A 22,095-nucleotide genomic window follows, 5' to 3' on the forward strand; every position below is an offset into this window, starting at 1 on the left:
TCTCTACGAGGAGGCAAATTTTGGACTAGACCAAGAAAGGAAACGGAGTTGGTTAAATTCATAAGGAGCATATATGCCTACATGAATGGTCCCAAACGCAGAAGAACCTTTAAGAAGTCATGCCACCAGGTCTAGAGCCAAGACCCCAGAGATAATTATCTTACCACCCCACAAACATGGCATGGGGAAATGTAACCGCAGATCTCGGAAAACACCCGGGTAAAGAGCGACGATCCGGGTCTAAGCCGGCATTGACGTATAGTGGCAGCCTGCCATCTCGCAAGCCTCCCAAGCCGCTATATTCATGTGAAATTAGATCTGCAATTTCAAAAAGAAGTACCCCCTGCGCTTAAACTCCGGAATATCCGCTGTACTTTAACATATCTTGAACGTCGTCTCTGAAAGTTAAGATACTGATGTTGAGATATTGGAGCACACGCCACAACGCATTCGCACGACCAAGCAAGCACAGTGACGAATGAAAAAGAGCCCACATTCCACGATAAAACTCATTCTATTCGCAAGCGGTAAACGCCACCTTTCAGATCAGTTCCATCATCGACTAAACCCAATAAATCATCAATGCAAACCGAACGCCAACCTCAAACCCATGTCCACGACCTCTATGGGTGTTGTCCTGGACAGGGCCCCCAACAATACAAATCGACACACCAACGCATACCCCTAGATCGAGGTCTACAATGGGGATCTGACCCGAACTTCTGCTATCACGGCTTCTCCTGCCCGATCGGAAGCTGGACAGAAGAACGACTCCTTCGGAACGCGATGCGCAACATGGCCTACATGGCCAGCAGCGTCAAAGCAGAATTCAACCTCGACTTCAACATCTCCGACTATATCAACGACCATAGGTCTGAAGCGGCTGACGTGGTCAGGTTGAATGGATTCGATCTTTTGCCCACGGAACAATCGAATGGCAAGCGCAGTCCGACGCCACCGTCAACAGCCTCACCGTCAAGTACATCGAGTCCCGAGCGACAAGAGAAAGATTTGCAGCCGCCCAATAAGAAGCGGAAGTGTGTACAGAAACCTGGGCAAAAGTTGTGTCATTGTCGCTCAGAGAAGAAGAGGAGGGAGGCTGTAAGCCAGGGATATCGTGATCTGTCAGAGGTGGTGCCTGGGCTGGAGGGTCAAAATTTTACGAGGAAGTATGTTCTGAATGCGACAGCGCATTATTTGGAGCAGTTGATGGATGGAAATGAGGCATTGAAGCGGCAACTGGAACAAATGAAGGACCAGGAGGATAAGGAAATACAAAAACTCTTGATGGGGTCCGAGTCAAAGGTATGAGTTTGTGCACGAGTGTTCAAAGATTACGTGTTAAGATATGGTGTTAAAAAGGTTGTTTTAATGGAGACTTGAGAAGGCTGCGTTAGGAAAAGGTCACAGGACCAAGGTATTTTTGTTGAAGCAGATTGTAAAATATTAGACTTCTACTACAAACAACTCAATATAAATTCAAAAATATGTAAAGAATGTCAAAACTGTATAAACTAATCAGTAAAATCGGTTGAGCGATCATGAAGTTCGGTAAAAATCAGCCATACTCCAGTGCATGTTGAAGTACACAGTAATCTATTGCCCAGCCCACTCTCGACATTGTGCAGTTCTCACTGGGCGTCGGTGGCAGGCTCACTCTCGTCGTGCTTCTGGCAGTAGTCGCTTGCGTGCTTCATAAACGATAGAAGCCGTTGACGACGGTAGTAGATGTTTGTCAAATCGACACGGGCACCGGCCTCTGCATCATTCTGACCAGTGATCAAGATCAACATGAAGAAAGTTTCAATGATACTGGGAGGCACGTTCGAGATCAACTGGCCGGTCAGACTCCAGCGCATGGCACTAGAGGCAACGAGGCAGCCGATAGTCACTACGAAGCCAGCGACGACCATGAGAAGGTGGGAGCTGACAGCATCCATCTTTCGGGACACCCGACGGCTAAGAGACGGAGCCTTGGGATCCTTCACGGCAGGAATGGGCACAGACAGTCCAGCAAATAAGGTCGTGTCGAATGCCTCTACATGTCGTACCTGACACTTGGTATTCTGGTGCACCTTGTTCTGGACGTTGCGTAGAACAAAGCTGTCGAATAGGCCAACCAGCCCTGCATAGGTGCCGATGAGAAGCCACCAGGTATTGTTGAAGTGGAAGACTGGGCCAACGGCGGCCCAGGTGCAGATCACCGCTACAAGGACCAAAATTCCCACGAGTGTGCCGACGATATCGGCGTAGTAGTAGATCACCTTCTGAAGGTAGTTCTCTTTGGCTGGAATGTCAACCTCAACAGGATTTGGCACGTCGTCTTCGCTGAGAAGGCGGAGTTCACTTTCGAGAGTCGAGTCGAGTCGAAAGATCGCATCTAAACAAGTATTGGTATAATCGGCATAACACTCTCGCAGGCACGCGAGGAAAGCAAAAACCAGAACCATGAGAGCAGACGTCGCGTCGTTGATGTATAACTGCCAACGGTCCGACCAGTCGCACTTTGGACCAAAACCAAGCCAAATGAAGATGCACACCCAGTACATACCCACGGTGATGATGTGGCCAAATTTCTTCGCGGAGAAGATGATGCATCGGGCGAACAGGCTTTGGGTGCGTAAACCATGGTCCAGGGGCTCGAGTGGTTCATCCTGACACTTCTCCGAGATTTGTCGGATCCCCTCTGACCCCAGCTTATTCTTGACTTTGAGAAGCATGCGATGATGGCTGTTGCAACGCGACATAATCTCAACCATAGCCTCGCGCTGCTCGGTGTATTCACGAAGAAGCTGTCGCATCAGAAGGGAATCGAAGACATAACACAGGATAGCCTGGACGTCGGAGATGGCAGCTACCCAGACATCTGAATCACCGAAACGAATACCCATCAGAGCCCAGGTCAAAAGACCACTCACAATAACCAGAAAGACAGGAGCAGAACCAGCGAATTTCACAAATTTATCAAGCCAGCGGTCCACCAGGCGAGAGCTTCCCTTGATCCTGTATCCGGAGACATTTTCAGCGACCACAGCGGTATTGATATCGTTTTTCGCATTTTGTAATTTTGCAACCTGCTGGGTTTCTGCAGCTCCCTTCACCTCACACAAGAAAACTGGCTTGAAGCTCTTCATTGTGGCTCGCCAAAATTTGCCAGTAGGATGTTGGATCCAATGCGCAGCAGCGGCGTAGCTTCAAGCCTTATTGACACTCGTGTGTTATTAAGGTGGTCGAGTCTCGTCTGCAGATACACGAGAGGGTCTCAGGGCAGCCAGGATGCCAGGGAAAGAGAAGATAACAGAGAAAGGAGTGTTCATCGAGGAGGGGTCAGCCATTCAGAGTCAATAGTAGACACGGTCTGTCGTGAGAGTGTCGAAAACGTTGGAAAGTATTGTTTTGGGCAAGGAAGAAGAGGTAGTATGAGAATTTGTAGTTCTGGAAAGATAAAATTTGCGAAGGAGAGACGGAAAAGTGGGAAAAAACTATGTTGCAAAGAAAGTAGGATATTAAATGCCTCAGTCAGGCTCCGAAGCTTAGCAAGGCAGTGCTTACACGCTAAATTGGCACCATCTGCAAAGGATGCGATGCGCTATTTTCTAACCTCCAATATGCTTTCTATTTGATGCCCCTCCATGACCCACCTCGTGTTGACAGTCAGGACTAAAATTCTACAGTAGTAGTAGTAGTAGTAGTAGTAGTAACTAAAGAGAAAACCATTTGCTGATAGGGGAAAAAAAAATCTTTCCTGGACAAGGTGTCCCAACATGACGGGGCCAGGCAACCACGATTCGATTAAAGTTAAATTGGAGTCAGCCCTATTCTCTAGGAGCTCCAAAGCTTTCTAGGCACGGGTTCTCGGCTTCGACGGCTGCTTCCAGACGCTTGCGAACCATGGATCGTTGTGAACATGAATACTCTAACTATAGAATTCGCGGGCCATATTGATGGTTGGACTTGGGGTTTGTTGACTCAATTCAATTGACTCAAATGGATCCAGACCAACCCATCACATACTAAAGAAACTTCTTAGACATTAGAACGATAAGCATGGAGCTGAGTTGGGCTCATGCATGCTGGTGGCTCATAGCTTCTGTTCGGAAAATAGTTTGGGCCCGTCAACCTTATCGAAAGACCGTACCAGTAGGGAACTGCCAGCATGATTACTTGCTCTAACAGGGGATAACTATCTTTTACTTAGGCCGATATACCCGGCTCACTAATGCAGGTGACTGCATTTTTTCTTTCTGATACCGGCGACCTTGAAATGGAAATATTCGCAACAGAATGGAAAGATACTAGAGATCAGGCTCTTTTACTTTCAAGACTACATAATCCGCGTAAATGAGACCCTTTTAGTCCTAGGAAACCTCCAGATCCTGTGAATTGGTATCTGGCGTATGCAATGCTTTGGTAGAAGGAGATGAACAACATTTCCCCTTCGCTTGCTCTATGTACATGAAACCCAAAGAGCTAGGCTGCCCCTCCCCAGAGAACCAAAAGCAAAAACGAATGCTTAACCCAAATGTGCAATAACCCCCGCCGCGATGGAATCCGTCCATCCATATGTGCACAGCCAACACCATGCCACCTTGCAGAAAACCGAATAAAGAGTAAGGATCCACCCGTCCTAACTGGAACAGTATTCAGAATTAGCTCACAAAAAAATAGTATCTGTAGTCAGGTCTCATGTACCTCCGTAGGCTGCAGTCTTAAATCATGTTCTAGTAGAACTCGGGCGGCTCGCAGATGTCCAGGAGGATGTGAATGATATCGATCTCAGAGGCTGAATCTGGGGATGGGGGGCAATCTAGCGCGCCGGGCTTAGCTGGGATGTTGCGTTCCTTGTGGCATTGCAGGTGAGGAGGGACTGAAGTGGGCTCATCAGTAGAAACGATGTCCGCTGAGGTATCGTCGGCATCGTGCTTCGCTAACTTGAGGTTCTCGTCGTCCTCAGTATTTCCCTCGCCATCACTCGCCTCGTTATCACCCTCATAGCCAGACTCCGAAGCAGCACTGGGGACGTCATTGCTGGTTGATGGAGACTCCATGTTATGGAAGAGTGGGTGATCGATTTCGTTCGCTGGTGAGGCGATGCTCTCGTCCCCGCCACAGCGTGGGGATCCTCGTCCAGGGAGCATGCGTGACACGTATTTCGGAAGACATTTTTGGCCGTTAAAGATGAAGGTCGGTAACGGAAAGTAGGGTTTGTTTGCGAGAATTTGATAGGTATGAAGAGACAGAGGGTGAGGGAGGGACAGGGAGAAAGAGAATCGGGGAGATTGGTTAGGCATAGGAAGTGAGAGAAACAATCCAAATATTTTCTTCTTCTAGTAAGTTTGCTCATGAGGAGTCTAGGATCATCTCTCACTTTCTTATCGCCATTCGGAATTTCATAGAACGACACCCCCTGGAAATCTCCAACTACCACCCGTTCATACCTATGTACCAAAAATTCTCTACCTAGAGAGTCCGTGAATAAGCTGTAGAATAATTCCAGAATCCGTTGCTCCCTGGCCTGAGCAGGTTCATCCTTCTGGACAAAGCATCTGATACAAAATTTCCCTTTCCTTGGCGACAGCGGATGAGGAAGTAGAGTCTTCAGAGTCAATAGTAACACCATGCTTGCCGGCCGTTGAGCTTCTTGCTTCATTGTAAAGGACAAGGGCTCTATAGCGTATAAATAATATCATATCGACTTCACCAAAAGACAAATATCTCTGTGGGGGAACCTGTACAGATATACCTGAAGACTAGATTCAAAAGCAGTGGTAGTTTCCCCTTTCCTCTTCTATCGCGTTGGTTCGTCATTCCAAAGTCATCGCACAGTCACAGTATCGGTGTGTACCAGGGCTAGTACCTTGTTGATCACTGACAGGTTTCCATCCGTCAATTATTTACAAGGAGGTTCTATGACATCTCTCGCCGGGGGGAACCGCGCTTTCCTTGTCATGGACTTCCTGTAGTCCCCCGTATCCTTTGTCCCGAAACCGCTCGGCAATTCATCGCCACATATTCCCGGTCGTGAAGTCACAGCTTCTGGTCTCGTCGGATACTCTGTGTGCAAAGTTGAATTAACAGGGATATGGAGCAGTCAGAACAGGTTGGAGTGAATTGATCCTGGGCGGGTTCTCGGAAAGGTATCATGACAACACAGTGGTAATTAGTCAAAGCAGATTGGGGATGTTTCCTTGAGAGCTTGATCCAGGAGTGTCGGTGGATCATTCGACTGATGGAGAAAGGGATATTTGCCCAAGAGGAACCGCATTGCCCAGAAGGTATGAGCTCTGGAGAATCAAAACCTGAAGCCTCTAGTCAGAGGTAAGTATTCTGTTGTGAACATCTCAGTTTCCAAGCTACACATATGGCGGAGAACAACTGGGGTAATACTCGAGGGTACGGCGGGACTCACGTACGAGAAAATCACCCAGTGGCCGGCACATTGTGCTCAACTTCCTGCTCAGAAATATTGTATTCGGGAGAGCCCATGACTCCGTCATGGGGCATAGCTCAGTTTCCAAGCAGCCAACAGTCTAAGCCGGCGTGGACGGACAGATATAGTAATATCTCGCGCTTTAGCCCATCAACCGGCCTGGAACGCCAATTATCATCCTTGTCCTACCCGTACCAGGGAGCCCAGTACGATGGCAGTACATCCACAAGTAATCCGAGATGTTGCCAGGGCGGACCAGGCGGGATTTTTACCGATTTTGGCAGATTGAGTAACTGGTTTCCCTTTCCTGCGCATCCACTGCTACGGGTGATAGCATCAGTGTTTGGAAACAGATTCGATCTGGATCCTGGCCTGAGTGAGCTATTGTTTCTGGAAAACTATCTTGTCAGGTAGTCAACTCGCAGCTTAGAACAAGTAGAATAGTAAGAGAAATATCTTCTGGAGCTCATCCACTACGAAAATCTGTTTCGGGACACCTTTTGCTATGTTGGCCTTTTCCTTGAATTTGTGCACACCATACGCGAGAGACAACCCGAGCTTCTCCTGAGGTTGACGGGTGGGGGCGGGTTAAGGACGCGCGCGGGTATCTTCCCCGGCTGCACTCGCCTCGTTGTCAGCCTCGTAGCCAGATTTCGAGACAGCACAATTCGCAGCCAGCGTAGTGCAGACAAGAGCCGCTGCAGATCCAGGCCTTTTGTATCAACCTTCCAGTCCTCTGCAATGATGCGCTTGTGGTCAGCATTTATCAATGAATGGAAGTAGAGAACTGAGAAGGAAATTACCATTCAACAGGACGTCGACCACGCGTGATCAAATAAGAGGCTTCTGCGGTGAACCTCCCCCGCAAAACAAGCTCACAGAATAGCAAAGAGGTGCCACCAAACATATTTCTGTATTGGGCGAGTTCCATGACGAATATTGCTGCTCATCTCGGTGTCCCAGATATGCTGGTAGCAGAAGAAAAAGAGGAAACCACACCTAAACCAACCAGAAGTGCACAATTTCTAATTAACGTTCAGGTTCCGGTCCAAGGATGGTTTATAGTGACGATGAATGTTTAAAGGCACAGGTTACAATATCATATTAGCCATTCACGAAGAGAAAAATCGAAAGAAGTCAAAAAACGGAGACGGCATTTCAAAAACCCACCAGGACCCCTTGCACTAGCTCCACCCACGTTGCAACCACAATCGCCTTCCACGGCTTGCTCATCATATCCATGCAGAACTGACTGCGACTTCGCGCTGCACAGAGTGCGGGTCTCGTTGTCAACTCTTCATTCACCGAACCTGACAATGCCGGGGCGTCGGTAGGCACAGGCTTCCTGACGAATGTCTGGCTCCAAGAATTGGAAATAATTCTCCGTCGACCATTTATTGAGTGATACCACGGCACCCGAGTGGTTCTCGCACGAGTTTGAACTAACCATAGTGACATTCTTGATACCATCCTCGATCACGCGGAGACATGGTCATCATCTCTCCATTTCTCCGTTCTTGAAATTAGACATTGCCGGAGAGTCGGTAGACACCGTTATTGCCTGTCGACTGTCTGGCTCCAAGATTCGGAAATCTCTCTCCACTGACCATTTATTGAGTGACACGACCGCTCTCGGTTGGTTCTCGCACGAGTGTGAACCGCCCAAGAAGCATTCTTGAAGCCGTCCTCGAATCATGCGGAGACATGGTGCGCCTGGTTGTGGATTAGCATGTTTCGCAACGGGATTTTCCATAATTCTCATGGGACTTACCCTTTCCTCATGCACAGGCACAGAATGCCCAGTTTCTGCGGCATGAACACGCAGGATAATATCTAGATGTTTGTATTCTCGGGACCGGCCACAGGTTTGCGGGTTGAATGTCCAAATTCAGACTCGAGCGAGACTCCAGGACAAGATATGTTCGTCCAGAGACTGTCGGGGCTTGCAGGAGGAAGTGCATTACGCAGCACCGTGTCGCTGACAATGACAGCAGATGGGGAAACTTAGAGAGTCAGTGTCATTGGAAGTCTGGATAGAGGGGTCATATAAAGGTGGTGTTTTAATTATAGCAGTTGAAGATTGTTAGGGAAGGTCGTTCCAGATGGTGACGGTTCCCCTTTATAAATCCATTCATGGAAAACAACAAACGACGTTCGCTTAGAAAGCATACAGAAAATATCCGGTTTGTATCAATTAAAAAAAGGTATATCAAACACATTATTACAGCAGACCATCTACATCAAACAGCCATCCCATCCAATACATCCATGCCTCCCTCCAAACCCCAACTCCCCATCAAAGAGCAGGCGCATAAGTCGCCAACCCCTTCGCCAACCGCTGAATCTGACCAGCGTAATACGTCTAAACCACCCAAAATTGTCAGTACAACCATTATCCCAACTCAAATCAATCAATATTCAAGAAGAAAAAACTCACACTCTCAGCCCCAGCCCCAATCAAATTCCTGGGCAACCACTTCGCAAACCACGGCACAGGCGCCTTCTCCAACAAAAGCACCGCCTTCTCATCGGGAACCTCCTCATCCAACAAAAGCAACGGAAACTTGGGATCAACAGCCGCCGGCCTAGCAATACCCACCAAATCACAAGCGCCATCGTTAATAGCCGCCTCCGCGCCCGCGCGCGTCCTAAATCCACCCGTCAACATGAGCACGAGCTGCGGATGTCTCTCGCGCACGGTGTGTGCGAATTCGAGGAAGAAGGCCTCGCGGGCGGCGGTGCGCGCGGACTTGGCATTGCCATTAGTGTTGGCGTTGCCATTGGGTGATGATTTGGTGGGATTGGGGTAGCCCATCATTTGCGGATCTTCGTATGTTCCACCGCTGATTTCGAGGAAGTCGATGCCTGCGGAGACGAGGAGGGCGATTTGAGTCATTGTTTCTTCGAAGGTGGCGGAGCTGTGGTCGGCTGAGTTGAGTTTTATGCCGATTGCGAAGGTTGGGGGGACTACTTTGCGGGTTTCGGTTAGGATGTCCAGGACGAATCGGGCGCGTTTTTCGGGGGTGCCGCCGTAGTCGTCGGTGCGGAGGTTTGTCTAGAAGAAAGAGAAGAGAAGAGGTTAGTTTGCTGCTCGTCCTGGTTGACTGCGTGCTGTGGTGAACGGTTGAGGTCCCCGCTTTATATAGCTGGAGCCGCTGGACTGGAAAGGTAAGTCGATATTTACCTTGCTATTAAGGAATTGATCTACGCCTTTATTAGCAAACCATCACATACCCATCGTATCAGATCAATCAAAACTCACCAAGCAAATACCCATGCGCCCCATGCAACTCCACTCCCGAAAACCCCGCATCAGCCATCAACCGCGTCGTATCCACAAACTGTCTAATAACCCTCTCAATATCCCCCCTCGTCATCTCCCGTGGACTACTCCACGTAACAGCCGCAATAACTCTTTCCATAAGTCCATCGCCGATATTAATCGGCACCGCGCTGGGCGCAATCGTCGACGCGAACATGCCCCGTTTCCCGGCGACGCGGAACGATTGGCGACCTGGGTGGCAGATCTGGACGATAGCCGGGGTGCCGTGCTTTTGGCAGGTTGAGGCGTATTTCTTCCAGTTTGTGAGCAGGGTGGTGTCGGTGTTGGTGTCGGCGCCGGTGTATTCGGTGTGCAGGGCTGGGTCGAAGGGGGAGCCCATGTGGTTTACGTCGACTTGGACGTTTCCTGGGGGTTTTTGTTAGATCCATTGGTTCCAATTGTATGGCGTTAAAAGGGGATGGGGTGAGTGGTGAGGTACCGGTTAGTATGCTGCCCCAACCGCCTTGCGACCATTGCTCGTAAGCATCGAGGAGGGTATCGTTGGGTTGGTTGGTTTTGGCCATTAATTCGGCCATCGCGGCCTGTCGTGTCACCGTAAGTAAATATTTGGTAAATACGAAGAGTTAGGGTTGAGATGTATGGTACATACCTTGGACAGCCTATTCGGCAGGACCAAGCCACATGGCAACTTAACGGGGTCTGCCAATGGCGAAGGCATATTGACAATTCAATTGTGTGCTGTACAGATCTCGTTGAAATTGTAACTGAAGCGGATCCAGGCAAGTGACTCTGATTGGAAGATGTAATACGACAATGCTGCAGAATCCAATCCCAAGAGTTTAAATGCTCTGCGACAGGGGTTAGTTCAACGTCAGCATCTAAAAGAGAAAGGTAAAAGAAAACGCGACGCACCCTGGAGATATTTATCAAGACAAAAGCCGACGATCCCTCAAATCTCTCAATTGTAATAATTAACAATCAATCTGCTAAAGTCGAACCGGTACTTCCTGCATACCCAAAGAAGAAAAATCGCCATCCAGATTTAAAATAAGAAACCTCGGCCCTTAGTCATCGTCAATGCGGAGAGATGGAACTCTCCGATCGGGTGGGACGACAGACATAAGGTTTCATTAGGCAAGTTAAGCCTACTTTATGCGAATGAATGTGGAGATGGAAGAATTGATTCTGTTGAATCTATTGGTCCAGTGGATGAATAGTGTGGGAAATGTGCCGAGCTCGGGGATTTGAATTCGGCCGGCTACACGTGAATTTTAGGGATGAGTGATCTTCCCCGGTATGATGTGCGTAATTTTGGGGTTTCCGGATGGATTCCGGTGTTGAGAGGTGCAGAGTGGCAGTAATGTAAAGATAGGAGAAGATTGGGCAATAATGACAATATATTGTGGTGGTGAGTCTATTGCTCTAAAGGTATTTGGGTTGGTACTTCCATACTACACTGGATCTGCCCGGACCGAGGGACGGCATCAGTTACACACATACCCCTCTAAATCTACAAGTTTGAACTACATACAATAAGATAAAAATATTTAAAAATCATACAAGCAACACAATTTATAGTATATCAATTTTTGATTCATTCAGATTAGATGAAAAATGCTATCCGAATCCAAATGCAGGTGGGGGTCACTCAAAAAGCAACGTGACCAAACGACAAAAAAAGGGATGGGTATTCCAAAGAAAACCAAAGTGCAAACAAAACAATGTCCAAAATCCAACCCGAGAAAAGAAAACGCGCTCGAAATGACGAAGAGGGTAACAAGAAGAAGACAAATGTGCAACAAAGGACATGAAAAGACGCAAGGCCAAATCAGACGGTGATCCTAAGCGGGGCCGTGATTAGAAAACAAATAATTTTGGAAGACAAGATTCGAAAAGCCAGACAAGGTGAAGCGAGACTCCTATCCCATCCGCATTCAATGCGGGGAAGGCAAGGGCATGACATGACGGGGCATAGTGAAGAACGAAACGGATTTCTTACAGCTTCGAGCCATTGGGCTTCTCCTCGGTGGGGGAGCCGTTCAGGATGGGCGACAGGTTACCCAGGCTGGACAGCAGGTGGCCGACCTCACGCTCGAGAGAGCGAACCTCGGTGTGAGGGTCATACATGCGGGACTTGATGTAGTTGTCCAGGTCGGAGTCGCTCATCTTACGGAGATTCGTCTCACGGTCGACACCGTCAGCCTGGGCAGCACGCATCACCTTGCGGGTGACGACAATGCTGACCTCACGGATGCGAGTGATGTCGGGGTAGAGCAGGCCACGCTCAATCTCCTCGGCAGTGAGAGCAGCGGAGAGAGCCTCGCCGGAAGCATAGATCATGCTGTCGGTCACACGGACGGCCTTGGACAGAATGCTGCCCAGACCAATACCGGGGAAGACGTACATGTTGTTACCCTGGCCAGGGTAATACGTGCGGGTCTCGCCGGCGGAGTTGGTGAAGGACATGGTGGGGAAGGGAGAGCCGGAGGCGAAGAGGCAACGACCGTCGGTGTTCTTGACGGCGCTCTCATAATCACACTCGGACTTGGAGGAAGGGTTGGACAGGGGGAAGATGATGGGAGCGGTGTTCCAGTCGGCCATCTTGCGGAGGATCTCGGGGGTGAAGACACCACCCAGAGTGGAAAGACCCATCAGGATGGTAGGCTGGACATGGTCGATGACCTCCTCCAGAGTCTTCCACTGCTGGCCCTGGTTGTCCTGGCGAGCAAAGTAGACCTTGTGGTCGGCGAGCTTGTCACCACGGTCAGCAGTGACCAGACCCTTGGTGTCGACAAGGTAGAAACAGTTGCGAGCTTCCTCCTCGGACATGCCCTCACGCATGAAGAACTCGACGATCTGCTTGGCAACACCGACACCGGCCGAACCGGCTCCGAGGAACACGGCGCGGTGGTCCTTGCAGGGCAGACCGGAGCGCTTGACAGCGTTGATCACACCGCCGAGAATCACGGCGCCGGTACCCTGGATGTCGTCATTGAAGCAGGTGTAAGAATCCCGGTACCGCTCGAGTGCGGGGAAGGGATTCTTGAAGTCCTCGAATTGGATGACAATACTAGAATAAGCTCCGTTAGTAAACACGCCCTATCGGGGGGAATCGAGTCGATCATCCGGGGCGAGAGGGGAAACGAGGAGAGTGAGGGGAGCGTGAGGGGAAGGAAGAAACCGGGGAGTGGACCCCGATGATTGGGTCACCCGGGATCTCACGAGGGGGACAGGGGCTAGAAGGCTCTAAAACAAGCATAATCATATGCCAAAACTTCAAAAAAAAGTACCAACTTACCCAGGCCAGCGCTCGGTGAGAGCAGACATCAACTCGTCCAAGAACTCCCGCTCCTCTTCGGCGGAGATCTTGTCGCGACGGCTACCCATGTAAAGCGGGTCTTCCCGGAGAGTCTTGTTGCTGGTACCCAGGTCCAGAGTCAGAGGCAGGGTGGCCTCGGGACGAATACCCGCACAGGCCGTGTAGAGAGCAAGCTTGCCAATGGGGATACCCATGCCGTTAATGCCCAGATCTCCCAGTCCGAGGATGCGGGAGCCATCGGTGATACATGTGATCTCCACATTCGGCTGGGGCCAATTGGCGATCACGGCCGCCAGATTTCCCCGATCTTCCCAGCTGAGGTACATGCCTGAAACAGAAATAGTATGTTAGCCCCGGTTCAACTTCGTCAGTCGACGAAAACTAAGCCCAATGCAAAGTGGGCCTGGCTGCATCCACGAGGGTTTGTAGCTAAAGCTAGGCGTAACCCGGCCGTGCCAAAAGTTTGGGGGGAGGAAAAAGAAAGTTTCGTGACTCACCCTCGGGCTGCTGATAGATCTCAGACCACCGTTGGCAGGCCTCGCCCACGACTGGGGTATAGATCAGGGGAGTAAGTTCCTGCAGGGATGATTCTCATTAGCCGGTTATTCTCGTCTTCTCGTTGGCCGATCTCTCTCCCCCCAATCGCATGTGATTTAGATAGTCGACGTACCCTCAAGTGGTCGGTGATCAGGCGGTAGAAGAGGTGGACATTGTTCTTGCGCAGAGTGCTGAGATATTGGAACTTGTCGATCTCGGTGTTCTTCAGAGCCAGCTGGGCCAGGCATCGTGTCTTTTGGGTCTCGTAGCTCTCGGAGCGGGGAGGAGTCAGGCCGTATGTGCGCAGGTACTTCCGAATATATGAAGGGTTGGCAGTGTCATAGTTGGCGTCTCTGTAGAGAGGAAGAAAGATGGTCAGTCAATTTGCCTTGTCTTGATTGTTGCGTTCTTTGTCTCGTGGGGTTTTCTCAATTGTATTGGTGCTCTTCTTCTTTCCTAGCACCTCGACGGTGGAGATGCAAACGTAGTGCAGATGTGCAATTGACTCCATCGTCAAGGTCAAGGAAAGATGTAGAGAGCCAGACAATGGTCCATCGAGCCGTCGAGGTAGGACTACTTACGAGGGAGTAGTAGAGTGGTTGAGGAAAGGTGTCGCGTGAACGGGACGACTTTGTTGAGGAGAAAACCGAGCCATTGTGTCGATTGTGTCTGGTGAAGAGCGAAGTTGTTTACTCGTCACGGTGACAGCGGAAGAAGAGTGATAGAAAGCAAGTGTAGTATGAGTCGTGAAGGGACGAGGGGGCCGTGTTTTATGTATGGAGACACGAGCTAACAGACGACTCGGGCCCATCATCCCCTGGGTGGTTCTCGCGCACATCATCCCAGCCATTATTTCCGACCAGTTGTAACAGGGCAGAGAATTATCCGGGCATGGCCGTCAAAAGGGACGGTCCAAGGCGAGTAAAAGCGACGGCATGGTGTCGCAAGTCGGGAAGAGCCGGGCAAGTAATGCATGAAGGGGTGGAGGGATGGGGAGGAGCCATGAGGGTCTCATGAAGGGGAAGGATGGAGACTGGGAGACGGATGGGGATGGGTGGAGGACTGAAGTGGAGTCTGTTTTCGGTGATGACAGCGAACCAGTATGCGTGAATGGGTCGGGCATGTCTGGATCCCTCATAAAGCTTCTTTCTTTTTTCGGGAAGCAGATCCAGCAAGGGAGTTTGGAATCGCCGGGGTGGAGCCTGTTGTAAGAAAGGAAGTCATAGGGTTGGACGGCGGGCGCCGAATTTAGTTGAAAATTGGAGTTGCCAAAAAAAAAAGTAATAATTGGAGATTCCCAACAAGGTCTGCGGAGATGATAATTATTCTCGGAGCTGCTCTGTACAGTATAGAACAGCTTCTTTTTTGTGCTCCTTGCAAGGCAATCAATTGAGTAAGAATGATGAGAGAATGGGGAGAAAGTAAAAGTCGATTAGCTGGGAGCCGCGATACACTGTACAGTCCATCCTGCTGGACTCTAGACTACCGGACTCGTGACTGAGCAACACAACACATTCTCTCCTCTCCTCACCTCCTCATCTCCCCGACACAATTCTACACGGTACACCTCGAACTGCCACTTCCGTCGCGCTCGCGTGGCGTCTGGCAATTTTCAATCAAATTCACTGATTTTCTCAGAATCTCCTACATTCCTATTGGCTCAATTGGCCGGGGAGGACCCGCGATGGAGTCTGCCCAGCTACGAGAATCCACACCAGGGAGCTACCAGAGCCGCAGACGGTGCCGAAGTGGAGAGAGGAGCTCGGCGCTGCCAAACAGACTAGACTGTCTCGAGGATGGAGTCATTCTAACCAAACCTCCAAGAAAAGCACAACTAGCAACCAACGAAAGCACATACAGAGCGCGATATTCGGATGGTCTAACGCACTACAGGCTAAACTCCCATGCCCAACCTCCCCCTTCATCTTCCAGAACACACGGAGAAGGTCCCCATGGCCCAGCCACTACGGAGCTGACCCTGGCGGGAAAGCGGCGTGCGGAGCCCGCCGCCCGCTGGACTATGAAGAAGCATGACCACTCTCCTCTCCGTACGGATAGGAAAACCATCGTCGGGCGGAGACGAAGAGGATCACGGAGCACTGTCGTCCTAGGGCTGTTCAGAGCTTGCGATGGACTACGAGGTGTCCTACGTACAACATTGTTCATGAGCACCTGGTGGTTTCGAGATGGCCGCGTTGACAATTGCCGCTCATTTGCCGCGCCGAGCTCTGAATGGCCTCTTCCGCCGAATGCCAGGCCGCATGAAGAAAGCATCGGAGTACTTCCATATAACTACTATGGAACTCCCATGCTGTAGAACAAAAGGAAAGTGTATACGGAGTACGGAGTATGTACATACACAGAGGGCTAATGAATCCAGCCCCTATGTCAGCAACCGCAGATCCAGCACGGCCCTGCGTGATTTTTCGCTGTTAGGCATGATTCAAGATCAATCAAAATCGAGAATCTGCTTGGTGATCAGGCGCCGATGGACTTGAGTCTGGAACTGGACCAGAAAATCACACACCGACCATCCCAACTTCCCCCGCTGGGGCCGATCGGAAGCCCACGCAAGAATCGGAAGCCAGGGATTGTTCAGCGGCTTCTGATTGGCCCCGGGCGCCTTGGTGCTTCGGTGCTCTGGGAGAATCAGAATTCACGCAGGTTACAATCTGCATGGGCTGGACTTGCATTTGTCCCAACGGTTTCAAAAGGCTTAACCTGAGAATTACGCGTGGACTTTGGGTCATACGAAAATGCTTTGCTTCTTTTTTGCTCCTACCTCGCATGGAGACATGAGCGATTTATTCTTGACGTGCTGTTGAAGTATGTATGTCGCTGCAACCTCGTACATACTTGATAGCTCCTTCATGCAGCTCCTTTCTAGAAACAGTAATAATAGAATTGAGAAGCCGTGTCACTTCGATCTCTACATTGGCGCTCCGATGTGTTTCGATCTCACCGTAACAGCGACGAATCCACTGCATAATCGATCCGAGTGTCAAAACATATACTCCTTGTCCGACGGAGTCAATATCGGACAAAGGTATGATTTTTTATGTTTTCACACATGCGTAATTGATTATCATTTAGAAAGTCAAATCATCCAAATAGTCATGATCCCGATCGGCATAATAATTATTGCATATATTTCTCATAATTGATGCTCATAACGAACTTAAAAAAGGGGGTTCGGTTAAACATAATGTCCATCGTCGGCTCCGAGGCTGTGGCTGCCACTGGCTGGCCGTTGGAGTAGTCTGGAGCTGGAAGTCGAGTCCCTACCGTGACTACGGAGTACTTTAGTGACTTTGACTGCTAAAATGACTCAAGTCACTAAACTAAACACGATGTGCTCCATACTTTCTTGAGCTTTCCCCAGATCGCCGATCGTCCTAAGCTCCCCCTTCTAAGAATCCACACCCTCGAGAACAATGTCCAAGGAATCTACTAAAATAACAATGCAATTGATTCTCCTAATCATCCTTCTCATTCTCACAATCTCGAAGGAAACACAAACCCTAGCTAGCAAACACACGTATTTGTGACACAACAAGAACCATGACAGAGTGTCGTCATCGCGCCGGGCCAAAACAGGCTCCAAGGCCCCTCCATTCCTGGAAGCCGCACCTCAGAGCTCCAAGCTCAACATACCCCAACTCCCACTACACCTGCATCCTCTCCATCTCCGTCAATTCATCCATCCATCACATTCAAATTCTAGAAAATCATCTATTCCACACCAATCCACCAACAGGCCCAACTCGGGTCCAAACATCCACCCACCATGCCCTCCGAAACAGAACCCCTCCTCCCACGCTACGACGATGAAACATCCCGTCAGCGCCGCCTTCACCAAAAACTGCACACGTACCAGATGTTCCGTGCCATGGTGGAAGGCTACATGCCCTCCACCGAGCAGACCATCGCCAATCTACGGACCATACTAGCCTCTGATGTACTGAACCTGCGGAATCAGGACATTGGCTCTGTTGGTCGGTTGCTGGTGCGTGATGCCCGGCTGTGGATTACGGTGTTCATCGAATTCCTGCTCGAGAAGAACGAGGGCGATCAGTTGCAGGAGTTGTTGTGGAGATTGGCTAGGTCGAGGGTGGAGGTTGATACTGGGCGGGTCGGTGAGAGTGCTAGGCGCGTGAAGGCGCGTGCGGATGCGAAAGCTGGTGAGTCGATCTTATCTTCTTTCCCTTGCCTGGACTTGTGGCCCTTTGAGGCTTGGGCTTGTTTTCGGTCGGATGTCGGGCTCTCGTGGGTGATAGCTGGAGTGGATCCTCTGCCTAAGTCGAACTATAACCTTAGCGCGCTGTTACTGACTCGGACTTCCTTGATATAGCATATGACAGCTTCCGCACGGTAGGAAGTCTGCTCCTAACGAATGCGGATTTCCGCCTCTTTGTTGATGATGTTGCTACCGTTGGCCGTCAGATCTTTGCCGATACCGCCGCCTCCCTATCCGAAACGTCGAAACAGGTCGCGGAGCAGGTGCAACCATCAGAGGAAGAGACTCGGGCGTTGCAAGGAGCTGGCGCCGATGACGGACGTGAACTATCCGGCGAAGAATTGAAGAAAGAAGTGGCCAATGTTGTTGATATCGCTGGAAAGGGCGTTGCGCGCACGGAGCAAGCAGCCGTGGAGAGCGCAAAAGAACATCTATCGGGTCAAGAACGAGAGACGTTGCTATACCGACTGAAACAGGCTGTCTCAAAACTCCGCGAACGAACCGACTACACTGATTCCGTGTCAACGATTACACAGCTAATTCAGCGCTACGCGGCTATCTATGCCAGCGCTGCGGAAGATACGGCAGCAGTCGCACAGGAAGACATCGAGGCGAACGAGGATCTCAAAAAGGCCGTCGAACACTCTTGGAGTCTACTGCGGCTATTTGGGGATGCTAAGGAATGGGATAAACTCAAGGAGAGGTTTCATAATGTCCTGCGTCATGCTGATAAGGATCCGGAGTTTGAACATCTAATGGGAAATGTCACCGGTTCGCTACAGGACATGCTTACCGACCCGGCGTTCTTCGACTCGGCGCCTGAGAAGCTCGATGAGCTACAGCAGCAGTCGGAAAAAGTGGGCTCTCAGACGGGGATTCGCAAAGATATGGATGAGCTTTTGGCTCAGGCGAAGCGGGCCTTGCGAAGTGTGCCTAAGGACAACGGAGTGTCTAAGCTGGTGAATGCAACCAAAAAACTACACCGGGATGCATACAATGCCTATAAAGATAAAAAGGCGGATCTCCCCGTGGACTTTGCGAATGTCTTTCTTCCCGTGTTTCTGCGCATGATCCAGTACATCCCTATCCCCCGATTGGAAGTATCCGCGCCAGAGATGGACCTACTGCTCGAGAATCTGATCTTGGAGCCGGGCCGAACAGTCAACTTTTCATCCTTCCTGCCATACCGCGTGAATCTGGTTACACGCAATGACATTGACATTGTGAAGAAGCATGCCAAGCGCACAGACACTACGATCAAAACCGCTTTCACGTTAAACATCCAAGGCCTGAATATCAGTGCTCAGGACTTCGGATACTGGCTACGCGCCCACACTGGCCTATTCTTCTCTCTAAAAGACGAAGGAATCGCCAGCTTTTACCTCGACCGCCGAGGCATCGACATCTCCCTCGACGTCGAAGTTGGCCGCGGCCGCCTCGAACAAATTTTCTCTCTGCGCGGCGTTCGAGTCCGCATTCACAAACTCGACTACAAAGTCTCCCAGAGTAGATGGAAGTTCCTTCTGTGGCTGACGAAGCCCTTCCTAAAACACCTAGTCCGACGTGTTCTTGAGAGGAAAATCGCCGAAGAAATCGTCTCAGCTGCGTTCGCGCTGAACCGGGAGCTAGTCTTTGCTCGTGAACGTCTTCGCGCGGCTCGCATCGCGAATCCCCGGGATCTGGCCACGTTCGTGCGTGCTGTGCTTGCGCGGCTTCGGCCCGCTGATACGGATGTCGAGGCGAGGGTTGGTTTGGAACCGCCGAAGAGTGGTGTTTTCAAGGGTGTTTATGCGCCGGGGAGTATTGTTAAGACGTGGCATGAACAGGCTACTGCGGCTCAGGAGGTGATTGAAGATGGGGATGAGACGCATGGTGTGGGATATACGTGGCGGAATGAGATTTTCAATGTTGCGGGGGCGTGAGTTAAGGTGTTGATGTCGGTGACTGTTCAGGTTATGCTATGATTAATGATGGGAGGGATTGCTACTCGGATGTGCTCATGTTATTTTATGTTTATGATCGAGAACCTTGGCGGCGCAATATGGAACACCTTATTTTAATTCAACTTCTTCTTATACAATTTAGACTCTAAATCTCCATCAATTCTCTTTAAGACCAAGCAGAATGTCTAATACGAGGACCTCACTCTCAATAACTAGCCCACATGTATACCTCCCACGTGACCCACCCCTCGGGGCAACATTATTCCCCCGTCGCGATAAGGCCTACCTGGCCCGTTCGACGCGACAGTCCTCAAAAGCCACTAACACCCCGACACTCTCAATTGCTCTCTCCAAAGTCCCCAGGACAACCACAACACCCCCAACCAACCCTCATGTCTACCTCCTAAACACCACACCAAAAAACCATCTCAACCCCAGCGCAGCGCCAAGCTCCCGCGCACAAGCCCCAAGCTTGCTCCATACATACAAACTACCGGAGCGGGACTCCCATCGAGTCGCACCGATTTGCGCCTGCCAGCACCACAAACATTTTTACGTTGTGCATGAGCTGCCCCTGCAGCTTGGTGCTTGAAAGGCATTCTTCATAATGTATATGCAGCGTTTGTTGATTGCGGTGGCGCTGGTACTGTTTTCCGTGCTTGTGTTGGCTGCTGAGGACTATTATAAGGTTCTTGGTTTGGATAAGTCCGCATCGGAGAGGGATATTAAGCGGGCGTATCGGACGCTTAGCAAGAAGTATCATCCGGATAAGAACCCGTGAGTATTTACCCTGGCTGCCTTTGTATTCTGCGGTGGTTTTGTTTAGTTTGGTTTGCTTCACCCGATAAGAGCGCAATCGCTAACATGCGCATGATACAGTGGTGACGATTCGGCGCGCGAGAAATTCGGTGAAATCGCTGATGCCTACGACGTCCTCTCTACTTCCTCCCTCCGCAAGATCTACGACCAGTACGGCCACGATGGCGTCGAGCAGCACCGTAAGGGTGGTGCGGCGGGAGGTCGCTCCAATGACCCCTTCGATCTATTCTCGCGATTCTTCGGCGGTGGTGGACACGCCGGACATGCGCCTGGACACCGACGCGGACCGGATATGGAGGTGAAGGCCTCGCTGCCGTTGCGCGACTTCTACACAGGGCGGGAAATCAACTTCCTGGTTGAGAAGCAGCAAATCTGTGATGATTGCGAGGGTACCGGGTCCAAGGATCGCCAGGTTGTGCACTGTGATCAGTGTGGTGGTCGTGGTATGGTTATTAGGAAGCATATGCTTGCACCGGGCATGTTCCAGCAGGTGCAGATGCAATGTGACCAGTGCGGTGGCCAGGGCAAGAAGATTAAGAATCCTTGTCCCGTGTGTCATGGACAGAGGGTTGTGAAGAAGGCCGTTGAGACGAGTGCGGAAATTGAGAGGGGTATGGATAAGGGGACGAGGCTTGTTTTCGAAAATGAGGCTGATGAGAGTCCCGATTGGGTTGCGGGTGATTTGATTGTTATCCTTGATGAGAAGGAGCCCGAGCTCGGGACGACAGACGAAGAGCGCACGGACGGGACATTCTTCCGTCGAAAGGGCAAGGATCTTTTCTGGAAGGAGACTCTTTCATTGCGGGAGGCTTGGATGGGCGAGTGGTCACGCAACGTCACACATTTGGACGGACATGTTGTTCGACTTGGACGCAAGCGTGGTCAGGTTGTGCAGCCTTTGGCTGTGGAAACAGTCAAGGGCGAGGGTATGCCGCATTACTCTGAGGCGCATCTACATGATCAGCATGACGAGGATGACTCGCCTGGTAATCTGTACGTTGAGTACACGGTTGTGCTGCCTGATGAGATGGAGAGTGGCATGGAGAAGGAGTTCTTTGCGCTGTGGGCGAAATGGCGCAAGAAGATTGGGGTTGATTTGGCCACGGATAGTGGTAGGCCGATTCCTCCGCCGGCGGAGGAGGATGAGAAGGATGAGTTGTGAGAGTGGTGATTATTAGAATCATATTTGCGTCTTGTATATTGCATTGTTGATTATTAGACTTGCTCGATTTTTCTTGAGTCGTGCCTGAAGCATATCACCCATACATTCTACTCGTTGATCCACGTCGTCGCTCACAATGAACAATGGACTATATCACGTACGAATAACCACAAACTAAAGGTTTTTAGTTCAAGTCTACGTTGTACTCGGGGTTTTAGTTGCACCGACTGTCAATGCCGATCCATCCACGTATTTCTACAGTCGATCTCGTCTGTTTTGTGTAGGTTTCGGTTTAGAACAGCTGGTAATCTGATCTGTGATAGGAAATAGCATCTTGACATCAGGAGCATTATTACCCTTCACGG

At 50.4% G+C, this 22,095-nt stretch overlaps 7 protein-coding genes across 7 annotated transcripts; 3 read left to right on the forward strand and 4 right to left on the reverse strand.

Moving 5' to 3' along the window:
* Nucleotides 1-582: 582 nt before the first annotated feature.
* N7473_006116 (basic helix-loop-helix domain-containing protein) lies at nt 583-1,311 on the forward strand (the record flags this gene model as incomplete). The annotated part of the gene is made up of 1 exon (XM_057152056.1): nt 583-1,311. The coding sequence occupies one exon, from the start codon at nt 583-585 to the stop codon at nt 1,309-1,311; it is 729 nt and encodes a 242-aa protein (XP_057009861.1).
* Nucleotides 1,312-1,631: 320 nt separating this feature from the next.
* On the reverse strand, nt 1,632-3,134 carry N7473_006117 (uncharacterized protein; the record flags this gene model as incomplete). Its single annotated transcript, XM_057152057.1, has 1 exon — nt 1,632-3,134. The coding sequence occupies one exon, from the start codon at nt 3,132-3,134 to the stop codon at nt 1,632-1,634; it is 1,503 nt and encodes a 500-aa protein (XP_057009862.1).
* Nucleotides 3,135-4,721: 1,587 nt separating this feature from the next.
* On the reverse strand, nt 4,722-5,138 carry N7473_006118 (uncharacterized protein; the record flags this gene model as incomplete). The annotated part of the gene is made up of 1 exon (XM_057152058.1): nt 4,722-5,138. One exon carries the CDS (start codon nt 5,136-5,138, stop codon nt 4,722-4,724), a length of 417 nt encoding a protein of 138 aa, XP_057009863.1.
* A 3,588-nt stretch (nt 5,139-8,726) lies between these two features.
* On the reverse strand, nt 8,727-10,431 carry N7473_006119 (NADH:flavin oxidoreductase/NADH oxidase family protein; the record flags this gene model as incomplete). The annotated part of the gene is made up of 6 exons (XM_057152059.1): nt 8,727-8,792; nt 8,868-9,485; nt 9,615-9,634; nt 9,693-10,118; nt 10,192-10,294; nt 10,363-10,431. The coding sequence occupies 6 exons, from the start codon at nt 10,429-10,431 to the stop codon at nt 8,727-8,729; spliced, it is 1,302 nt and encodes a 433-aa protein (XP_057009864.1).
* An 853-nt stretch (nt 10,432-11,284) lies between these two features.
* N7473_006120 (NAD-dependent malic enzyme) lies at nt 11,285-14,550 on the reverse strand. Its single transcript, XM_057152060.1, has 5 exons — nt 14,151-14,550; nt 13,703-13,922; nt 13,530-13,608; nt 13,012-13,360; nt 11,285-12,783 (listed from the first exon to the last, which is right to left on the reverse strand). Exons 1-5 carry the CDS (start codon nt 14,417-14,419, stop codon nt 11,709-11,711), a joined length of 1,992 nt encoding a protein of 663 aa, XP_057009865.1. The 5' UTR covers nt 14,420-14,550; the 3' UTR covers nt 11,285-11,708.
* Nucleotides 14,551-17,356: 2,806 nt separating this feature from the next.
* N7473_006121 (uncharacterized protein) lies at nt 17,357-19,728 on the forward strand (the record flags this gene model as incomplete). Its single annotated transcript, XM_057152061.1, has 2 exons — nt 17,357-17,750; nt 17,921-19,728. 2 exons carry the CDS (start codon nt 17,357-17,359, stop codon nt 19,726-19,728), a joined length of 2,202 nt encoding a protein of 733 aa, XP_057009866.1.
* Nucleotides 19,729-20,356: 628 nt separating this feature from the next.
* Nucleotides 20,357-21,730, forward strand: N7473_006122 (uncharacterized protein; the record flags this gene model as incomplete). The annotated part of the gene is made up of 2 exons (XM_057152062.1): nt 20,357-20,526; nt 20,629-21,730. 2 exons carry the CDS (start codon nt 20,357-20,359, stop codon nt 21,728-21,730), a joined length of 1,272 nt encoding a protein of 423 aa, XP_057009867.1.
* Nucleotides 21,731-22,095: the final 365 nt, after the last annotated feature.

This window comes from Penicillium subrubescens (genome assembly GCF_028828155.1).
Source record: "Penicillium subrubescens strain IBT 31985 chromosome Unknown utg000004l_segment0_segment0, whole genome shotgun sequence".
In the NCBI taxonomy this organism is placed as follows: domain Eukaryota; kingdom Fungi; phylum Ascomycota; class Eurotiomycetes; order Eurotiales; family Aspergillaceae; genus Penicillium; species Penicillium subrubescens.

Excerpts from the sequence above, each read along its gene's own strand:
- N7473_006120 (XM_057152060.1), bottom strand. The coding sequence starts at position 14,419 with ATGGCTGGGATGATGTGCGCGAGAACCACCCAGGGGATGATGGGCCCG. Across the intron at positions 13,923-14,150 it reads AACCACTCTACTACTCCCTC|AGACGCCAACTATGACACTG; the intron begins GTAAGTAGTCCT and ends TCCTCTCTACAG. Across the intron at positions 13,609-13,702 it reads TGATCACCGACCACTTGAGG|GAACTTACTCCCCTGATCTA; the intron begins GTACGTCGACTA and ends TCATCCCTGCAG.